At 41.5% G+C, this 22,770-nt stretch overlaps 1 protein-coding gene across 3 annotated transcripts in view; it reads right to left on the bottom strand.

Annotated features, from left to right (window-relative positions):
• Positions 1-5,094: 5,094 nt before the first annotated feature.
• The window catches only part of slc8a4b (solute carrier family 8 member 4b), a 72,458-nt gene continuing 54,782 nt past the window's right edge, over positions 5,095-22,770 (bottom strand). For 2 of the 3 annotated variants that reach the window (XM_028429447.1, XM_028429448.1), the window contains exons 12-17: positions 13,697-13,803; positions 11,757-11,881; positions 11,385-11,420; positions 10,720-10,819; positions 9,968-10,240; positions 5,095-7,973 (exon numbers count right to left, since the gene is read on the bottom strand). In XM_028429447.1, coding sequence (XP_028285248.1) covers positions 7,594-7,973; positions 9,968-10,240; positions 10,720-10,819; positions 11,385-11,420; positions 11,757-11,881; positions 13,697-13,803 — 1,021 coding nt within the window. In that variant the 3' untranslated portion in view covers positions 5,095-7,593. The remainder of the gene's footprint in view (positions 7,974-9,967; positions 10,241-10,719; positions 10,820-11,384; positions 11,421-11,756; positions 11,882-13,696; positions 13,804-22,770) is intronic. The other variant, XM_028429449.1, reaches the window with a different exon arrangement.

The raw sequence follows: 22,770 nt of genomic DNA, 5'->3' as shown, positions 1-22,770 counted from the left end.
TTTCTTCTTCTTCTTCTTCTTCTTTTTTTTTTACCTCCCTGTCTCTTTTCATCTCCGTCTGCCTCTTCCACCTCCATCTCTCCCTCAGGACTGCTGTGTTTACTCTTCCACTCGTTCTCCTCCAGCGGAGGATGGAGACGTGTCTCACCGTTGTGGTTACCGCCGGCTTGCTGTGGGAATAACAGCTGCCACTTCATCGCTGAGAAACTGACAGAGAAGAACAAGAAACAGGAGAGAGAGAGAGAGCAGCAGAGGAAAATCATGCGAAACATAAAAAAGTTTCCTAAAAGTTTGGGCCTTTAATTATCTGATTTTTAGAAACGGATGTTGCTGACAAACAACACCTGCACTGTAATGCAGAGAGTGGACACACTCTCACCTCCCCACACGCAAAGTGCCTAAAAGCAAATAAGAAGAAACATGGTGAGCATCACAGCGGTGATGGTGTGTGTGTTCCTGTGTGTGTGTGTGTGTCCACCAACCATCCCCTCCAGCCTGTGCTATAAATATGATGGTGTTTCTCAGGTTGCCATGTTGTTGTAGCAGCTACAGAGCAGAGGTGAGTGCTGATGAGATAATTCAGTGTGAGGCAGTTTTGCATGTTTACTGAAGTTAATGTAAAAAGCCAGGAAGGAACAGGTTCAAGCAGCAAATGTCAGGGTGAACTTCAAGGAGTTCAAACGAAATATCTGTCTCCCACAGCTAACCACCATACACATTATGTTTTTCCAAAACAAAGTCGCAAAAAGTCCCATTTTGACCACCTGACTAAATCCACTATATGTCTACTGTTTTGGTCTGCACCAGGTCATTGCAGTCAGGAGCTGAACACAGCTTACTTAGTGTCTTGATGGTACTTGATGGTCCTTTGCTTGGTTAGATCAGAACCTCTCTAAATACACTAACACAACTATTTAATGTTTTTTTTTAAGCAGGCCCAAACCGTTCTGTTCCTGTATGATGCTAATTTGACCTTTTCATGGTTCTTTCACTGAAGAGATAATGAGTGAAAAACCAGATTACACCCCCCCCCCTTTTCAGACAGTTCTGAAATGTGGCCTCAGGTAAAATGTGATACAGCATGGCGCATGGTAAGTTCATATAAGTTCAAATAGACGGTTGAAACAGGGCTCTCTGTTCTGTTTGACTTTCAATACAGTGTTAATACAGTGACAGACTGAGCATGCTCAGTGACAAAGAGGCCGTCATATTTTAAAAACAATATTTGCAGTTTGAAATAAAGGCACAAGCAGGAGCAGCAGGACAGACTGCTGTAGTTCTTAGGAGGGCCACACAAAGAAAACTACATTTCCCCTTATGCTTGTTTCTCCTTATTGTCCCCAAACACTGATGACATCATCGTGTCAGCTCAGTAATGAATGAAATGATCAGAGATGTTTGAAATGCAGTGAGCCCCCTGCAGAAAACAGATTATTGTCACTGTCATTGGCGCTGAGAATAATAAATGCTGTTTTCCAGGTTTTCCCTCTTTCCTGAATCTCTTTTCATGATCTCGCTTATCACCTTGTTGCACCCTGCTTTGGTGTTTAGGCCTGTTTTCAGGCTTCATGTCATTTTGTCATGAGCTGTTCAGTAACATCAGGATGTTCTGCTGCTCATACTGTGACAAGTTCCTCTGATTAATTCTTCAGATTTTCAATTACTCAACTGTGTCAGACACATAAACACACAGACGGTTTTGCAGTATATTTGACTCAAAATGACTTAGAAAAATAAAGCTTCATGCAGTTGTCCAGTGTGGTTTTTACCATTTGTATCTCATTTTTTAATCTCAAAGTTTTAACCTTTATCCTTTATTAATATATAGTCACGTGCATAATGATGACTGTGTCCACTGTTAGTTACTCGACCACACACACAGACACATATTATTATTTTCCAAGCTTATTACTCTTTTCCAGTCAAGTTTATTTTATATTTGAGAAAAAAAGAGAAAAGAAAAGTTTGGTCTTCGTAAACATCTATATCATTTTCATATCATGTCATGTTCAGCATTTAAAAATACTTTACTCTTTACTACAACATTTCCAACATCAACACTGTATTCAGAATGAGTTTAATTCATGCACCAACACACTCATGGACGGAGTGATATGAATGATATAAAGGAATGCACGTGCCCACACACACACACACACACAGAGACTTCATAAAAACAATAGGAACACACTCTTATGCTGTTGTTCTGCTCTCCAAAGATTTTTTTTACAAAACAAAAACACCAACACAACACAGTCATGAAAACAAACAAATAAAAACAACAACATGATAATAAAGATTACTTAAAATACAGATATATCATATAAAAAGCACTTTGTGACCTCATAAACAGGGCTGCATGAGCGTCAAGTGAAAAAAAAAACATGGATAAAACTTCAGAGAGCATTGGACTGGCTGACAGAAAAAAACATCTAATCATGTGGTTTAATTCACACACACACACATGCATGTTTCAAAATCAGAGCACAAAAAACATTGGTTCTTTATGAATTTGTTCATCATCAACATTTACATGTGTCCTCATTTTCTTAAGGGCTCCAAGAGTAAAGAAATAAATATTATAAAAGAAATGAGATGCAATATCTAATATATACTATGAATAAATGCTCATAAAACATTCAACTCATTATTATGCAATTACATTACTTAAGAAATGTGTCTTTTTCTGTTTTTTAATGGTAGAGCCAGTTATGTGAGTGGTCATCACCCAAAACATTAAAGCACCAGCCAATCAGAGAAAAGTGTTCTAAAGTAAGAGAAGCCTTCATTTCTCATTGGTTTTCACCTTGTAAAACTGATTCATATTAATATACTGTACACTCTGTACGTACTCATGTAATTTTGACACGGTAGTGTTATTTCCTATCAGTGAAGAACCACAGCAGTGGTCAGGTTGCTGAGCTAATGCTAGCTGCATCATTTTGTGGTGTCACAGACTACTAATATAACCCAATGAACAAACTGATGGCAACTTATACACTTTGTATAGGCTTACATTAAGAAACATCTGTGTAGTGCAGTGTTTGCTCTTGGCGATTCAGCATATTTTGGAATATTTCACAAATGCAATGTTATGTTCTGACTGTATTTATCCATGAACCTGTCACATGACTTTGGCCTTCATAAGTTAAAAAAAATCAATAATTGTGTATAAAACATGGGAGTAATGCAAAAAAGATCATGTAAATATGCCACCTGTTAACACATACTCACATGTGCACATTTTCCATTTTTCTCTCAGGTGACCACTGTAGTCATTTTCTAGCTAATATAAATGTTACATCTGGCTCATCGTGTGTGTGTGTGTGTGTGTGTGTGTGTGTGTGTTTAATAATCTTGTGAGTGCACTACATGTGTATAAACAGTTAAGCATACATGTCTTCATCCAGCGATCAGCCAATCGGGAGAAGAAGTGAGTAACATTTGGCGCACACACACACACACACACACACACACACACACACACACACACACACACTTTCCTAACCAAAGTGCCAGCATCTATTCTCAGTCTTGATCGACAGCCAGATCTATTAGATAGCTAATCTTATTTGACAGACAGACACACATACACACACTCACCTGGCATGGGAAGAGTACCTGGTGCAATATATGTATTTTTCTCTTTGACACACACACACACACACACATACTCACACACATACTAGGCAGGGAATCCAATTTCCACTCATTTTTACTGTGGGTCAGGTTGGCTTTCAAATTCATTAATCTAGCATATGGGACTCAGCCAGGGACACATAGGGCGAGCCCCTGTAAGGAGATTACAACACCAACTAACGCACACATAAAGGCACACACACACATAAAGGCACAAATACGCACATATGGATAGACATGCAAGAAAGGGGAGGCAGAATAAAAGAAGCACACATGTAGAAAAGATGAACATATGTTGAGCAACATGAAAAGAAAGATGAATGAGAAACTATACGACCACGAGAAGGGCAAGCAGAGCACACAAAGTGAGATACCAAAAGAGTGTGACACACACATTGTCTCACACACACCGGCAACAGTCAAGAAGACAACGGCTTGCAGATAGATGGTCGCTAAGCAACAGGCAAAAAGACTAAAAATATGGTTGCATTTCTTCACTCACTTAGAAAGCATGCACAGATACACACAGTCACACACACACACACACACACACACACACTGAGCTGTCCTCCAGCAAGGCTTAAGCTGGATCCATACTCCGCGAGACAAAGACATTTTCCCCCCCTGCAGACGTTACGCCCACAAAATGACGTCATTTTTTGTCTCTGACCGCCCGCTGATCCGCACTCCTGTGCACAGGGTCCGGGCCGAACTTTGTCTTTCAAGGCTGTGCGGCAACCATGCTGCGATTGGTCGGAATTTATTGTGGGCGTGATGAAAGTGGAGAAGCGCAAGAGCCTCTCCAGGTATATAGGTAGGTGTATAAACAGCGCTGATTCAACAGATTTAGATAAGACCATACTGGTTTGCATGATGAGCAATAAAAGAAAGAAAGAAAGGCAAGTCAGGGTGATTTGTCACCAATAACTCCAGACAGCCATTCACACATACCAGATGGTGACTGTTATTACCATTCTATATACTCCTACATACCCGGGCATAACAGGCTCGTTTACAATGTCTGTATATCTTTGCTATTGTTACTTTTACTGTCGCATCTTCACAGCTCATCACCGGACAGTTTGAAGTATCGCAGGCACATTGGAACACAGTAGATGTGCAAATGTGGTCATAAAGGCACAAACACTGAATCTTTGCTATTGTTACTTTTAATGTCGCATTTTCACAACTCATCGCCGGACATCTCACGCTGTTGCAGGCACCCTCTCTGTATAATGCCCTCTTGCCATGGCACAAGTCCTTGTGGTGTGTAAAAAAACTCAGTAAAGTCTTTCCTTATAGTTTAGTGGGCGGGCCGTATGAGGAGTTCTGCACACACGCGTCTCGCGGAGTATGGTACCTCAGTGCGGAAAAGACCTTTTTTTTGTATCTCTTACCACCCGTGGAGCGCGTTCTCCGCTCTTTGTCTCGCGGAGTATGGATCCAGCTTTATCAACCTTTTAAAAGCCTACATTTCTAAATCTGTCCCAGTATTCTTGTGTTCCTGTGGCGTCAGCAGCACTATTATCCTGCCCACTCATTCTTAAACTGCTAACTGTTAGAAAAGCGTAAGTCATTGAGAAAAAAAAAATAAAAAAGGAGGCTCGGCAGGTGTCCTGGAGCCTCAGCAGGGTAGGAGCTGCACCCACAAACAAAAACAGATATATTAAATTTATATTAGACATGAGTTTGGTGACATTTAAGGTCGAGAACTGAGAAGTGAGAAGCAAATAAAAACAAATAACAGACTGTTGCTCAACATTTTAGAGCTGCATGCAACAGACAGTGAAGATAACTGGCATCCGACCTGCAAAACTCACTGACTTCATGGCACAGTAAGCTGGAATCACCAGACAAATGCTCAATTAAAACACTGTCCAAAGGACCTTTGACCATACAGGGTGAGCACTTGTAGTGGGCCTGGGTTGAAATCTGTACCAGTAGACTTCCTGTTTACATCCCAGCTGCTCAAAGGAACCACTTTCCAAACTTGTTTTTTTAGCAGTATCTTCAGAGTATTTTCTGAAATCCAGGCTGCAGCCCTGATACCACCGAACACGCTCTGACTCCAGAGAAGCTCTTCAGGTGGTAACTGGACAGCACAGTTAAATATCTGCAGTCAAGTAACAGAGCAAGATGGCATCACTGCATGTGGGATAGACAACAGCTGTTTGAGGACCTGCTGATGTCACTGTTTTGGGGACTATATTAACCCTCTTCTGTTTTTTGAAAGCTCTGACTGAGGCTGGTCACGGCTGAGCTGCATATAGGTGGGACTGAACGTGGGTAAATTGTTGTTTCCGTGAGGAGAAATTTCCTTGAAGTTTACAATCAGCATGGGGGGCAACTGAGGAGAAAAACGGCATCTTGCACAGTTCCAATTTTCATTCTGTTCTTAACAAGGAGAATGCATTTAATTTAAGAATGATCCGCACTGACAGGCCATATGCTGCCTTTTCTGCCCCGCTTCAGTCCAGCCTCAGGGCAGGACTGCAGTATTACCACGATGTAATGCAAATCTGGGCGTCAACACTTCTTCAGACAGGAACAGCAGCTAATATCACACCATGTCTGACTCTCACACGCACCAACAGTTCACAAGAACTAAATAAATAGCAGAGTTTTACCCTTGAAACAACTGTTTTTAGTGACTACAACCAGAAGCTTGTGGCGTGATCTGTGACAAATGTTCCATCAAATCTTTGGATAACAGAGACTTTTGAAGACACATCCTTGTCACATGATATTTCAGAGCTGCCATACGATTCCCCACTTGACTCCTTTCAGTCCATGAGTCCACTTGCAAAGTTTCTGAGAACAAAAATGAAAAAAATCATCTTGCACATAGGGTGACTTAACATAAATGAGATATTCATGTCTTCTCACACACATCACTAAAAGTTTTTTATATTATCATGTACAATTAGAAACACTGGTCATAGTTTTGATTTGTCATCAACAACACCGTCATTGTCTTTTATAATTGCCGTCAGAGTCTCTGTTCTTCATCCGGATTGGTCCTTCTCATGTTATTGACGTCTCTCCATGTTACATAAGTCTCTCCACATTTCCCCGTGTTTTGGAGTGTAAACAGTGCACCTCACACATGCGCAATGCTTCAGCTCTGCAACAATCAGCTGTTTGGAGTTGGACTTTTTGATCCAACGTCCAATCCTGACAGCGTTCTTTATCTCTTCCCTGGCATGCTCCATGTATATATCTCTTTTTGTTGTTGTTGTTTTTACAATTGCACGGTAACAACATCAACACGTGACGCCATTAAAATTGAAAAAAAGTGTGGTTAGTGGGGAGGGGGGGGAGGTTGGGATTGGCTCAAATAAAAAAAGGAGGTTAGTTGGCGGCGACTACGGCGCTTCATTATCACAACTATTCCTACAGAGGAGATTAAAAGTAAGGCAAGAGAGAGGGGTGGAGGAGTGTGTAGAGTCTGTAGTGTGTGTTGTGGGTTAGAAGGATTATTTTTGCACAGTGTATCCAGAAAGAAGCGGTCAGTTATCATCTCGCCCACAAATGTATGTGTGTGTGTGTTTCTTGATTGACAGCCAGTGTGTTTTAATGGAAAGAGAGGTTTAAAGTCACCGACAGTTCAAAAAAGTGTTCCCATGACGACCGCAAAACTGTGAAGACTGAGAGAGTGAGAGAGGGAGTGTGAAGAGGCTGCCCAAGTCTTCTTCTTCTTCTTCTTACTTTTATCCTCATCTTCTCTCCCCATCAACATCACACCACACACACTTCTTGCTTCTCTGGTGTTGTTGCTGTGAGCTCTCACCTTTATGCTTCACTTTACCTGCTTCACTTTTCTTTGCAGCAGCCAGCTGATTGGAAGCAACAAAATGTAAAGATCTGCCACAAAGCCCATCCTCTATTGACTCTCTCTCTTTCTCTCTATCTCTTCATGTTGGCAGTGGGTCTCTCTCCCTTTCTCTCCTCTATTTAAAATCCTGGTATATGGCAGTAGGCCTCCAGTGAAGCCAGCATGATATAAATCAGCCACAGCATGGCGAACAGCAGTGATGTCAGCAACTTGCAAGTCCGTGGCCCGCCCAGCTCGCCACCGGCCACAGTTGGCCGCCGCCGGTACAGCAGTATGAGCACACACACCATGGCCAGGATGGTGAAAAGAGTGACTGAGAAGGCCAGGTTTCCTGGGTCCACCTTGAAAGGCTGGCCCTTAGAGCGCCAGGCGATGGCGGCGATGGTCCACGCCACGCCGATGCCTAGGAAAACGTTGACGGCATTGGAGCCTGTGACGTTGCCGATGGAGGCGTCTGCGTACTGGTCCTGGATGGCGGCGACCTTGCTTGCAAAGGTGTCTGGATGGGGGAGAAGAAGCATTGTGAGTCTTCATAGTCACATAGCGGCATCAACATGTACCAATCAGTGTGCATGAGTGAGCTCTCTGATGCTGAATATTTAATTATGTTTTATAAGAAGAAATTGGATGAGAAGCACAGAGACTCTACAACTGGGCTGGCAGGGAACACCAGGGAAACAGCTGCCAGTTATTGTATGTCGGCTTATTTCTATTTTTAGACACAGGCTGCTGAGATGAGTCTCAATTCTTATTTGAATGTCTGCAAGATTAGTTGAAACTCATATCCTAACATGAAAATATCCGCTCAACTTTTTTAGGAGGATGGAAGCGATATAATCCTGCTGGTGGGTCACACAAAAAGAGACTGTGAGACTGACAGGGCTGATCAGAAATGGATCGGATCTGGTCATGAAACTTGCTATGCTATAGCTATGCTATTTTAGACTAGGCTATATTCTACTCCAGTCTTATCTAAATATAAAGAAATATAAATATAAAGTCATATCACTCCATATCATTGATATAATCAATAAAAGGATCTATTTATATTAACTGAACTTTTTGTCACTTTGACGTATTGATAACTATCCATAACTGTAGATTGTTTAACTTGATTATTTTCATCTTCTGGGTTTACACAGCCTCAATCCTGAGAGTGTCTGTGACACAAACCACAGCCTCACAGGTCTGAAAATGCTGAAAGCAACCATCAAAAATCAATACAGCCATCTGTAGCTTAGAAAACGGCAAGTATAAACTCTGTGACTTCATGCAGGGAACATGAGCTGGGTTTCGACCGTCGTGAGGCCGGTTTGTTTTTACTCCTCCGATGATGTACCAGCGTGTGAGATGAAGCCTTTAAACCAATGTCAGCTCTCTAGGGAAGAATCTGTGCGAGTGTTGTTCACCAACAAATCCCACTTAACTATTTAAATGGCTCAGCTGTTTACCAATGAGCTCTTTAACAGAAACATTTTGCAGTGCACAGCCTTCGCACAGAGCCCCCCGATCAGCATTTGGCCTCTAATTGCCTGAATCGGCAAATTTGGTGTAAATTGGCCCAATAATTCTCCAGTGTGTCTCTGATGTAATAATTCACAAATGCTCTAATGAATCCAGAGGGGGAGGGTGGGGGGGGAAGGGTTTAAGGAAAACAAGAGAGAAGGTGAGAGTCTCTAACAAGTTTTAAAGCGATCACACACTCTCACACTCACACCCAAACACTCCCAGAGGAAGTTATAATGACCTGCACACTAACTCGCAGCACCTCCACTGAGAGAACACACATTTTCACCCACACACACCTGGGCACCCCAACACATGCAGGTCAGAATGATGGATGATTCAATAGCAAAAACACAACACCCAATAAGCGGAGGAAAAAAAAGAGAGGAGCAAAGTAACACCAAGCTGGAATAATAAATTGACCGTGATGGGGCACGAGCAGATACGTGTGCTGGTCTATGAGAGGATGAGGAGATAAAACTTGGCAGAATATAAAAAGAAGAAAAATGAAAAGCCACCAAACATGTTTGGTGACAGCTGATAATGGATATGAAATCCATGTTTACAGCTTCTCATCCACACAACACAACATGGCTGTTGAAGGAACTGATTAAAACACTTTCCAGAGACCTCGCCGCAGACCATCAAAGTTACCGCCCGGAAGAGTAGCAGAGGAGCCATTTCTATAAATCATACAGAGGGGCAACAATAAAGTGGCTGGCAGGGGGGAATGAGGAGGGGAATTGAATTAAAGCTCTGGGACAGCGTGTTCCCTCCGGGTGGAGACAAGCCCAGGCTGAAGGCTGTGATGAGCCGGGCTTTTACTGTTCAATTTCATCTCCAGCCTGCAGACGAGGGCAGCTGAATATTGAAATCAGATAGAAAAGGAAGGCCCAGTGCTCCTCCTTTTATTTGTTATATAAACTTGTAAACTCCCCTTTATTTTTTTGTGCTTCCTATGTGTTGTATCACTCTCTCTGGCCTCACCTGGCACTGATGTTCCCAGCGCCACAAACACCACGGCCGTTACCGAGTCCTTCAGTCCTATCGTGCAGCCGAAGTGCGATGCCAGGTCACCGGTGACTGCAGTGAGGACGCCGATGAGTGATATGGAGACGATGAAGCAGGCCCAGCCATTCCAGTACTCTGTGGGCGGGACAAAGGCGAACAGAACCTTCCAGAAGACGGTAAGGAAGTGCATGATGTAATCGAAGCAGGATGGCAGGCGCTCCTCGCCACTCTCTTCCTCATCGTCATCTCCTTTAGGAACAAATAAACTTCAGCTGCAGCATTTTAACCTGAACCATAGCATGCAATTAGCTTATCTTAGCTTAGCATAAAGAGCTCTCCCTACAGCCACCTACCAAGTACTCTAATGTTCAACATTTTCTCTAAAAACAGGGGATGCTGTTCTTCAAAATAAGCTTTAGCAGTTTACTTCCTGAAATTATCATTGTTGGTATGGACTAAACCAGCCGAGCTTCATCCCGTAGCATGAAGTAGTCATTTATAGCTGACTAAACAACCATGACAGAGGATTAAGATATCCTAAGATATTAAGATATTAAGATTAAGACATCTTTGCTCCAACTTTTTTCCAACAGTTATGCTTAGGTAGGTTCCTTCTTTAGAGGAAAATTTCCCAAAAATGTCAAAAGTCAGTGACAGCAACGAACTCTACATCCAGAGAGACTTATCAGTGATCATATACATTAAATAAATGTTCAGGAGTGTGTTACCTGCACTAACGGTAACCGCACTGACAAACTGCTCCCTCCAGCTGCTGCTTCCCACCACCAAGGCCAGGTTTGTCTTCTTGATCAGCTTATCTACTGTACTCTACACACACACACATTCACACAAACAAAAACATGCACACACGCACAGACCAGGAAGAACAGGAAAGACACCACCCTCAAGTTGTTAATTCACTCGCAGCCACACAGAAAGAGGAAAATGTGACCCTTTTAATTAAAGCCCACATTACAGAGAGTGTGTATTTTATAACTCTGAGCTATATGATATATTAATTAATAGGATGCCATGAAAGTGGTTGTTTCACTGGTGCTCCCTGTTAAATCTAGGAAACACCTTCAGGCATGCTAGTTTGAGATTTGTCTTTAAAGCAGCGAGAAAGAAGAAGAATAATAAAAGATGTTGATGCAGAAGAGCTCACAAGAGCTACAGAGCAGAGCACCAGCAGTCATTATCCTCACTCAGCTGACAGGGCTTACACTGATCATCCTGCATGGAGTTCTACTCTGTGCCAAAGGCAGCATCAAAAGGGAAAAGTGCTGTATTTTTGCAGTCACCTATGAGGTGTGAGAACTATCACAACATTTCAGACTGTAACGTCTGGACTGAGGAACATGCACACATGCACAGAAAAAAGAAAAAGAAAAACCTGTTCAGCCATCATAAGCAGTTTGTTCACAGCTCTCTGCACACACACACACATACAAGATGGTAAAACGGACAAATGAGCAAATGAAATCTGTGAACAAAGGATTATGGGTAACACTTAAAGTAAAGTAAAACACTGACAAACACAGTTGGAGTACAAACTGTTTCACTGCTACACAATTAAAATGATCCAATGTAAAGTGCACTTTCGATGTAAAGTATTTATTAAATAGCTAATATATTGTTTAACTGGCTGGATTTCAACTTCTTGATCCTTATTTGGAATTGAAGGGATTAAACAGTTGGGACTTGACAGACATGAAATACAGCTGGTAGAAGGACAAAGAAAAACAACAGCAATATCCACGAATACCTTGAACTCGTAGGACTCTTCTATGACCACCTCCAGTTGTGTGTGTTCACCCAGACTGGGACAGCCCATCTTGGCCACCTCCTCCTCCTCTGCTCCCACCAATGGCTTGTTCTCATTGGAGTCACCTGTGGAGGCAGAGAGGTGAACAGACCAACAGTGTAGGGTTATACAGACGTTACGTATCATTCATTTTTTTTAATAATTCGTAAATTGTCCAATATTCAAACACTAACATGTCACATGGGAAATCCAGGCTGTCAAACATTGTTTGTTATTATAAATATAAATACCCACAAGGAATTTCATTCTTCTCCCATATTCATATCTTCATTATTATCACATGCGCAGGATTCATCATCTGCTCCATTCATCTATATGTCTGTATGTCAGTGCAAACCTGCTCTGTGAATTGAAAAGCAATGCACAGTATATGATACAATGTGTGTGTGTGTGTGTGTCAGTCTGCTCACTCTGTGACAGCGTTATAAAACCAATTATACTCCCTTGTAATGAAACATGCCCCAGGCTGTTGGCTCTTCATGTCAGACATGCAGACTGTGGACCTGCACTCCAGCAGGAGAGTCTGTGTGTGTTCAGAGGCAGAGTAATAAAAGAGACTGAGCTTTCCATCCTTGACTGTCTAAATTGGGTAGACATAAAAATTGTCTGCTCACATAGTGACCTGATGAGGAACCGTGTCTTTGTCAGCATCAGCACCTCTAACCTGGGTCGGGGCTCCTGTAGGGACCTTGCCAAAATCCAGCTCTGTACGCAGGCCTACAGCCACACATGTACCTGGTCTCAATGTTTTAAACAATAAGCGTTTGACCCCCACAGGGTGACATAACCCCCTTTGTGTGATGCACCTCTCAGCTGTGCGTTTTCAGAGAGCTCAGCTGCTGAGGAGACAACAGAATGTCTGTATCTAATTTCATGGTGATCGATGCAGGACACTGAACAACTGACATTTCCATCCCAGAAACTGCACCATTAGCACAGCAGAAAGGAGAGTGAGATGGCTCTGAAGTCATTTAACTGCACTGCTGCTGTTTTGCAGAAAGTATAGAAGATGTAGTCTCTGCAAATGACACTGAATGAAATTATACAGGGCTGTAGCCAGGAATAAATTAGTGAAGGAACGAAAAGGGTGCAAAGAGACAAAGAAGTGTAATATAGGTGAGGAAGGCAGGACTTTTCTTCTTCTTTTAAACTTTCAGTGTGGCAGAATTGAGAATTTCTTACAGAAGTGAGAGCACAACAAGTTGAGCTGCAGAAATTACTTATTGACTTTTGGAATTGGTTCTTTTTAGCCTCAAGTCACCTGCCAGAGATTACAGTAGCTGACTGTCTGCTGTAATGAGCTTTTTAAGTTTTCAACGAAAGCTTCTTACGCTTTAAAAAAAGAAAAGTTGAGGAGCTTAGATGTTTTAGATTTCTCTGTCCAGTATGTGTGGATTCAGAAAGTTGGAAAAGAGAGAAGAAGCAGTTCGTCAGGCAGGAATGATCTGCACTCCGGTGAAATTATACGTTAAACCTCTGTGTTTGAGGTGATGAAGTGCAGCAAAAAGTGATTGAGAGTTATTATTCCTGCCCTGCCTCTCACAAGGACACTACTGCTTAAAAAACAGCTCACATCTCAGGGCTGCTTGTTTTTTAAATCCACATCCTTATTGGTTCAAAGTGAAATGTTTCCTCCGTTAATCTGATGAGTTTAGATTGGAGGCTTCAGGTGATCAATGCAGGTCTCACCCTGTTTCTTAGCGATGGACACGCCTGACAGGAGGCCTGCATCTCTCTGACCATGGTTAAATAAAGACTTCATTCTGTCTGCCAGTATGTCCTTGTCTCCCTCCGCTGGCTTCTTGATATTCTCTTTGTACACACACACACACACACATACATTAAGACACACAGTCAGACAGACAGTCAGACAGACTCACCATGTTTCTGTCCTATCTCCAACAGAACAGGCTCTCCCAGCTCGACGATGAAGGTCTTGTTCTTCTCGTATTCTTCATCATCAATAATTTTCACCTCAATTATCTTCCTGTAAAAGAAGAGAAAAGAAAGATGAGAGTCAGGGAGCATTTTCCAGTAATTACCCTTTCAGTTTTATGTTCTTGCTCATAATAAAAGGTTGTTCGCTTCAGAAGTCTTTGGAGCACTTGATTAAAACTTAGAAAGTCTCACTCCGTCAGGCTGTAATCAGACAGCAGGTCACTTCTACTGCTCCAACACAATCCACAGCCATCTTATTAACTAACCTTAAATAACAATTAGGAAGTAAAATCAGCATGTCTTCCACTCGTTTTGTTTCTCCTGCAGAGGAAGATGAAGGCTAAATTGACGTCCTCCCCCAAGCCCTGATATCATTTTCCCCCAGCTGACAGTGATGTAAGTGCAGCACAGACACCGCTGAGATATTTTCAATTAAGAGTGATGAGGGGAGAGCCCCAAAACGCAGCACAAGGAGTTTCGAAGATACAGCAATGAAATTGGAAATAAAGGTGAGGGGACTTTTGAAAATAGCAGCGTGATGAGGCAGCAAAGAGAGAGAGAAACATTGTTATCTGCCTCAAAGCAGCGTGTGCTTCACAATGTATTTCACTGCTGTGTAATGTATCAAATATAAACATCACTGTAAGAAAATCTAAATCACTAATTTCTGATGTAAAAACTGTTTCTCTTGCTCTGAGGGGGGTATAATCGTCATCATAATTATCCATCTGTATCTGGCAAACGGAGGCGAAGAGAGAGTTCATTCCCACTTGGTTGTGTCATCATTTGCTACACTGTCAGTCATGTTGACAATCATGCTGCAAAAAGGCTGCGGTTCAACAGAGAAATAAAAAAAGTAGAGATGGAAGGTGGAGCATACCTGGAAGGATGGAGAGAGGAACGTGAGAGAGTGATGGAGGGGTAGACAAGTGGAAAGGCATTGTTTTTATTGGTGGGCTCAAACAGCTGTGGTGGATAAAACTGGGTGGATTTGCTATTTCCAGCCTCACATCAGCCTCAGCAGCCCACGCACAGCAGTGACAAAAAATAGATTCAAATATTGTGTAGTCAGATGTGAAACAACAGAGGAAAGAATACCTACACATACATGCCAATGCATTCAGAGCAGGACCAGAGGGGAGGAAGGAGGACAGCGGTTGGTTTGTTTTAATCACATCCAGTCACATGCTAGAATGACTCTTACATAACATCTTACTATTATCTTACATAAAGTGACACTGTGACAAGTTAACAAAAACTTTGCATTAATGTTGAAGCAACGTGCACATTTCCACAACTCAAACACTGGATGAACCTGTGATGTCATCCTATGGGCTTCTGAAATGTCAGTTTGAGTCTGTTGCCATGGTAACAGCATCCAGAGAGTGTCCCCACCTAAACTAATGGTGGAGGAAGAGGAAGATTGTGCTCTGGATTAGTAATCGCCTGTATTGGTCACACCCTTAATCACAAAAACCGTATTTGAATATTTGAAACGAGTGACTGGCAAATTATGTGGAAACTGAATTTTGATGTACCAGGCAGTAAAGTAAACTGACTAGCTTTTGGAGGCAGCCACCAGAAGTCATGGGAGGAACTGCAGTTTGACAACTGTGCATGATGAGAGCAGCTACTATTAGCTATAGTTAATGTATAGTATATATATATATATATATATATATATTACGATATATATACGAGTTTAGGGAGCACATTTTCATACAAATCCAGATTAAAGTATTTTCTTGTCACTAAGTTCCACTGTACTGTCATCAAAATAATGTGCTGAAGTTCACATTTGATTATTTATCTGCTAGCAGCAGATGGTGTTGCCACTGATGGTTTGATCTCATCAAAATATTGGACAAGGCAAGAAGACAGAATTAGGAGGACCGACAGATTAAAAAAAGAGTGCAAAAAAGTTTAAAAGAGGTAAAAATGTAAAGCACAGAGAGCAGGAAGAGTGTACTGCATGGACTCCACTGAGATATGAGGGGTTACGAGTCAATACACACACTCAGGAGATCAACACACAAACACACGGTGAAGGATAGCTGTTTACCTTGCAGATGCAAACATAAACAAATCACACGGGAACATGCACACACACGCACAAAGTTTCCCTTGTTTTACATTACACATATTCCACAGATTGTGGTTTGTATGAACAGACAGGCTGCCACCCCCACACACATTCATGCTCCACTAGTTACACACACATTCATGCTACACACACACACACACACACACAACTCAGCTCAACATACACATGCAAGAAAGCATGTTTTCAGCTAAACACCTGGGACAGTCGTAAACATAGCAAGCAATAATTGAGTAAACACACCGACTGTAGTGCTTTCATTATTCATACTTGGCTATAGAGCACTCCCATCTGTGTCCTCCTCTTCTTTTACCCCTCCTCTTACCTCCTCCTTCTTTCTCTCTTGTTTTCCTCAGACTTTCATCACATGTCTTTCTATTTTTCTGCTCCTTTTCTTCCTCTGTGCTGCACCCAGCTATTTATTTTCTAAAAAGCTGTGCTCAGGGTCACAGAAGGCTTCAACCTTCAACCTTCAATTATACACGTAAAGCACTGTAATGAATATGAAGGGCTATTAGAAAATGGGTGCTTGTGCAGAGCTCTAATATGAGACTGTAGGCAGCAAAAACACAGCTCTGAGAACACTTTGGTTGTGAAATTCACAGGAGCTGCAGATAAACTTTGATCTAATTAACACTTTTTATATATACATATTGTAGGTATTAGCATTAGCATGGTGATGTTGGCTGAAAAAACACAATATTAAATATGTTCCTTGTCCTCCCCTGCCTCTCTCTCTCTCTCTCTCTCTCTATATATATATATATATATATATATAAAGAGAGAGAGAGAGAGAGATATCCACCTTGTTACTTTGTTACTTTCTGACACCTGCTCCCCAGAAAGTTCTTCTATCAGACAGTAGCCTTACCGCCCCAGTCCGTCAACACACTGACACCAAACACAGACACACACAGGTTCAATGAACACTGCCAGAAATAACACTTCCAGAGAGCAGCATGGAGGGGAAATAAAAGAATGACAGGTCAACAAAAGGTATTGTTGATTGAAAAGCCCCAAACTGAATCAAGCAAGCTGTAAATCAATTTAATGGATAAGTTTTTTTATCCTTCAGTTGTTACAGAAGTGAATGACTGAGTGGCAGTTTGATATGATTGGTTAAGACCTCATTTCATTACTTAGTGGAGCAAACCTCTCTTTATATCTTTGTCTCCATCTCTTTCCATTTTCTTCTGGCTGCAGTTCTATTTTTGATATGCAGCCACTGTGGATGTGTGGATTTTGAGGAGACAGAGAGAGAGAGAGAGAGAGAGAGAGAGAGAGAGAGAGAGAGAGAAGGAATATCTTAGAGATCAGCAGCAGTAAACAACTAATTTTCTTGAGTGAGGCTGATAAATACACACACTCCTGTTTTACTGTTCTTTGTCATGGTTGAACCTCTAAATCTCTTGTTCACATTCACACAGAGAAATTGCAGCAAGACAAGATGGTAAAATATTTAAGTTTTAAAGTGTAAAACTTGAAAAACAGACTGGCTGCGGCTTCAAACAGAGATGAAGAGGAGAGAAGGAGGAGAGCACCGAGCAAACCTTCACCTGGCCACTATGCCTGTTATGCTGCAGCAGCATTTCATGTTGTTCAAAAACCCATTAAGCACTACTGAGTTACATCAACATAGCTAAACAGATTCATTAATTTTGTAAACTGTGACTTTACAATCCCACATTAGTTTATTTAATATATTGTATTGGTAGCACTGGACCATGTAGTTCGGTCAGCCTGCCCAGTGATGGGGTCATCACAGAGGGTGGATGCAGTATAGCAGGAAGTCTATGGTGCTCCACATATCTGACAGTATCATAAACACGGACTTTTACTCCAGGTGATCTGGGTTTTCCCACATTAATTATAATAAAAATGAATCAGCTATGATAAAATATTAATCGAAAATTATAAAAAATAAATTACTTTTGAATCGGCTCGACAAAACTGAATGAAACTCAGTAATCACTTGTCATGTCAATTAAGCCGTATAATGGATTCAATCGTTCTGTAAAATAAACTCCACTCATGTCATTCAAAGCATAAAAAAACATATCTCATGCTGTGGGAGCAGAGTTATTAAGCTTGAATAATTCGGATGAGCAGTTGTCACATTCTAGGAAACCATTGTTTGTTCTGTGTTTTTTGTTTGTACGGTTAGATTTATTCGCCTACCAGCATGCATTGGCAGCACTGTACTGATGATTAATGGAGTTTATACATTGTAATCTGTAGACCACAAAGCCAAATCTAAAGGATTTTTTACAAAAAAAAATTTAAAGGAATTCACCACCTTCGACTGTCACACTATCAAAGTAAATACAAGAATGAATCAATCAGCATGCAAGCTGCTAACACAGCAGCTTTTGTTTAATAGAGATTCAAGAAAGTGTATAAAATGCACAAACCTGAAGAGCAACATGTGATCAAACGATATGAGTTGGTCTGAATACACACACACACACATACACACACACAATCCTTCACCAGCAGGTTCAGAAATCCTTCGATCAGCTTTTTTTGCAGAAGCACAAAAAAAACAAAAAACAAAACCAATTTAAAGGAGGCCAGCAGAGGCAGCGCTGAGCGATAAAAAGCTCTTAAGGGGGGAGATATTATCCCCTTAATGATATCATGGAACACTTAATGAGAAACTGCACAACACACAGACACACAAATTGTGTCACCCACGTACACACTAAGTGGTCTCCTGCTGTGATGAGTAACAAAGTTGCATCACGGATGTGCGTAGGAGGGAGAAGATGGAGGGACAGAAGAAGATATGGAGGATTAAAAAAGGTAAGAAGAAGAAGAAGATTTGAGAAGGTAGCAAGAAGATTCCTCTGCCAGTCATGCAAGAAATGGCCCTCCACCAACCACCAACAGTAAACTTGTATGTCTTAGTAAAACTAACTTTAAAAATCACTGAATCAAATTACAGCATCGCAGTAATTTGTTATCGTGGAGCAGCTGCCACACATTTGCTGCCAATTTCTAATTTCTAATGCACAGATGATATATGACACATCCATCTGTGATCTCTGTAACACCCCACACTGAATTATAATCCAATCTTTACACCAGTGGCTTAACTGTATATTGAAGTCAAAAAAATCTAATGGCATCACCATCCACGTCAACATGAATGACACTTCCATTACTCCATCAGCTGCCATCTGGTGAGGAAGAGGAGTCAAAGGAAGAAGAGATGGAGGAGAATGGAAGGGAGAGGACGGGTGTTAGAAGCTGAAACCCTTACAGGCATTATAGAGCATATATGGTTGGCATGGAAACCATGAAGGCATGAAGAGGAGTATCAAACACCCCCCCCCCCCCCACACACACACAGTACATGAATATACAGTACATGAACATCACAGTGTCTTCTACAGCTCATATACTGTACATGTTTAAGTTGGTCTTCAGATCAGTCACACACACACATACACTGCATGTTCATGCTAATGAAATCACATCTGCATTGAATTGTGTAGGATTAGGCTATGCTACAAATCACATCATGCATACATTACCATACACACACACACACACACACACATGTGATGCGCTAATCCAGAGGAGCTACTTTTCTCTTCTTCTCCACCAGGAATAAAAGAGAGGAAAAAAGAGAAATAAGGAGGAAGATGAGGAAAAAACGTTCTGCAGCAGGAAATGTGTCATGTGTACAATAAGAGAATAAAGAAAAAAAATAGGACAAGAATTAGAGAGGCTTCGGTTAGGAAGGAGAATGAAGATGAGAGAAAGACATGGAGAGAGAGAAAAATAGGTGGATGTGTGCAAGAAAATGATAAAAAAAAACACGGACAGGAGATGAATGAGGTCTGATCTCAAATCAGGTGACACCCACACACACAGTACAGACTTGTACAGAGTCAGCAGTGTGTCGTACAGTTTGTGTACATGTACATGTGACTGCACATGCAAACACTCTTTCTTTTCTGCCTTGATCATCATCCACCCTCACAACGTCTCTGCCTCCTCCGCAGCTCAGACTCAATTCATTCCATTTGCATGAATGAGTGTTGAGTATTAGCCTTTGCTGCACAACATGACATTGACTGTCCACTGGACCGGCACAGGGGGCTGAAATATGCAGATGTATGAGTTTCTGCTCCAGTTTTGGAAAATATATTCCTCTCATGTTAGATTTTTAACAGGGAAGCAGGAAAAAAATCAGCTCGTCTCCATGGCTATGTGTCCTAATTGAGTGTGTTGCTTTCCCCCCCGCATCTTTTGCTACCTCTACTGTGTGTGGCGATGTGACTCGAAGATGGTCTCACGAGGACAAGACTGCACTTAACAGGTTTCAAGAGGTTGAAAAAACTAAACAGAGAGAAAGAAGTGCATTAAAATTTCATGGAAATATGCACAATGACAAAAATCAAGTGAAAGGAAGTGAATTATGTTAGATAAAAAGCCCCTTTTTCTTGCATATGAGTGTGAAGCGACTGCATATATATGGTTTATTAAAAGCAAAAGGCCATTCATTAGCACCTTTTGTGTCATATGCATGCAGAATTTGATTCACAGTGACAGTATGAGGGCTTACTGTAGCTGAGCATGTCAATCACAGAAGACAGACAGACACATGGCACTTCTCCCCTCTTGTCGAATGTGTGTCTATTCAAAAGGTGAAAAGAATCTTGAAGGGTTAAGCCCGACGGTACAGAAGCTTCCCGGGCACAGAGGAATCACGGCGCAGTTATCTTCCAAAGGGAATCACACAAACTCATGTGAGTGTATGAATCTGTGAGTCAGCTCAGAGGTTTTTGATGTGGCTCGTTCATCATGGGTCAGGGCTTTGACCAAACACTTTGACTTTATGTAACAGCTTATATAACGGAGTGTGTTGCCAGCCATTTTCTGTCATTACTGGGAAGTGGCGGCGGGTACAGCACAGTCCTGGGAAAAATGGTACACGATGATGAAGAGTCGAGGAAGCTTCACCTGCACTACTTCAACTGATAGATTAATAATTAAGCAGCCACAAGACTGATATTTAAGCCGTTTTTCGAAGTCTTGCAGATTTTCAAACTCAGGGAACACCATTCTTAAGATCACCTTGAACTGACGGCCTCTGCCTGTTCTCTCTGTGTTGAGTGTAAAGGAAGCAAAAAAGACACAACGGGAGAAAAAGAATTGAAACTGAAAGTAAGTAAAATCAGAGTAAAAGCACATCAACACCTTTTTGGCCTAAACTCTTGTCCCTCATTTAAGTTGTTGGAAGGTTCTTAGAAGCCTTTAGAGAGGTGTTTGAACCCTCTGAGTCGCCATACATGCAAACCTTCATCATCAGCATCAGATTGTCTCCTGCCAGCTCAACATCAGATTCATTTTCCCATTCTGTGCTATATTTTCCGTTCAGAAGGTAAATGAACCATAAAATCATGTTTGACACCACATCATAACATCCATGTCACACACTCGATTGACATCGTTAAAGCTCTCATTAAGGAGTTGCCGTGGTGATGATCAGGATAGAGTACACAGTGGCTGACCTGACATAGTTGTTGTGTTTCAGGAAAATCTTGTTTAAATGCTGTGGCTGCCAGTTCCTGCTCCCTCCTTGTACACTGCAGACCCTTTTAGCAGCTTTTAATTATACATTAGCATCAGTCTTCTCAAGGGGTGGAGAGATGGACAGATAGAAATGAGAATGGAGGAAAGGAAACACAAAGGCTTGGGAGAAAAAGCAACAAACAGAAATAAAAAAAGCGAATGAATGTAAAGATGAAGGATAGATCAGCCAACAGGGAAGGACAGACAGAGAGATTAAAGACAACTATACAGCCACAAAAATGTAGCCTGGGAAAAAATGTTTTCTAAAAGAATGAAGAGACAAGACAGACAGACAACCCAGTCAGACATGACTTCATTGTGACTGCTCTCTGTCTGTTCTTCTTTGTCATGGCTTGAAAAATCATGAAACACATGTAGTGTTTGAGACAAAGAGAGACAAATGAGGGACTGGTGCTCGCCCTTCCTCGTCTGTTGTCATCCTTTGTACCTCTGCCCTCCTCCTCTCTCTTCTTGTCTGTTCTCATGTATGTTTTAACACTGCCCATCAAGTATTTATAATATGGTCATGTAAGGAGCTGCCATGGAGCGGCACGCTGTTTGATGAACGTCACAACACAAAAGCAAAATCTGCTTTATCACAAACTTCAGCCATATGTTGTTAGAAGAGGACATTAGAATGGACTTTGTCCTTTGTCCTTTTTTCACAGCTTAACCCATCGTATATGCCACTCTCTGGCAGTAGAGTATATATTTCTTTAAGCAATATGTTGCAATGCAACATTCCTCTCTCTCATTATTATGTTGGATTGGAGATTATATCATGCCAGGGAAACATTTCAAATCTGATTGGCTGACACTAGATAATCTCTGTCAGACAGTGTACCTATGCAACAGGTGTTTGTAAATTAACTGTGAAATTAGTTTATATGGTGGATTATTGGTGCACCCAACAAATATGCTCAAATCTAATTAGTCGGGGTGGGAGAGACCTTTTAGCTTAATAAGCTTCACTTTGAAGCTGACACCTTGAGGGACAGCTGAAGGGACAAGATGAGAGGATAATAAGAGAATGTGGATCTACAGTTATGCTAACACTATTGTGAAGCTTTATCTCTATAGGGACAGTGATGCTTTAAGCTAAATGCTAATATAAGAATGCTAAAAACGTCCATCCCATTTCCCATTTGGTTGTACAGACAGAGCTTCAAAGGAAAACGTTAAAACGTCATCAATCAGATAGTAAATGTAGTCCGCAGGTGTCCTCACAAATAGAGACAATCCACTGCATGTGACACCTTGGGTTGATAGACTGCCATTCACAGCTCAAGGTGAGGGCTTTTAAGCAGTGGGATATATATATTGCCATGCCAA

Source organism: Parambassis ranga, chromosome 18, assembly GCF_900634625.1.
Source record: "Parambassis ranga chromosome 18, fParRan2.1, whole genome shotgun sequence".
Taxonomy (NCBI): Eukaryota; Metazoa; Chordata; class Actinopteri; family Ambassidae; genus Parambassis; species Parambassis ranga.
Note: the sequence above shows the minus strand (reverse complement) of the source record. Positions and strands in the feature narration are given on the sequence as shown.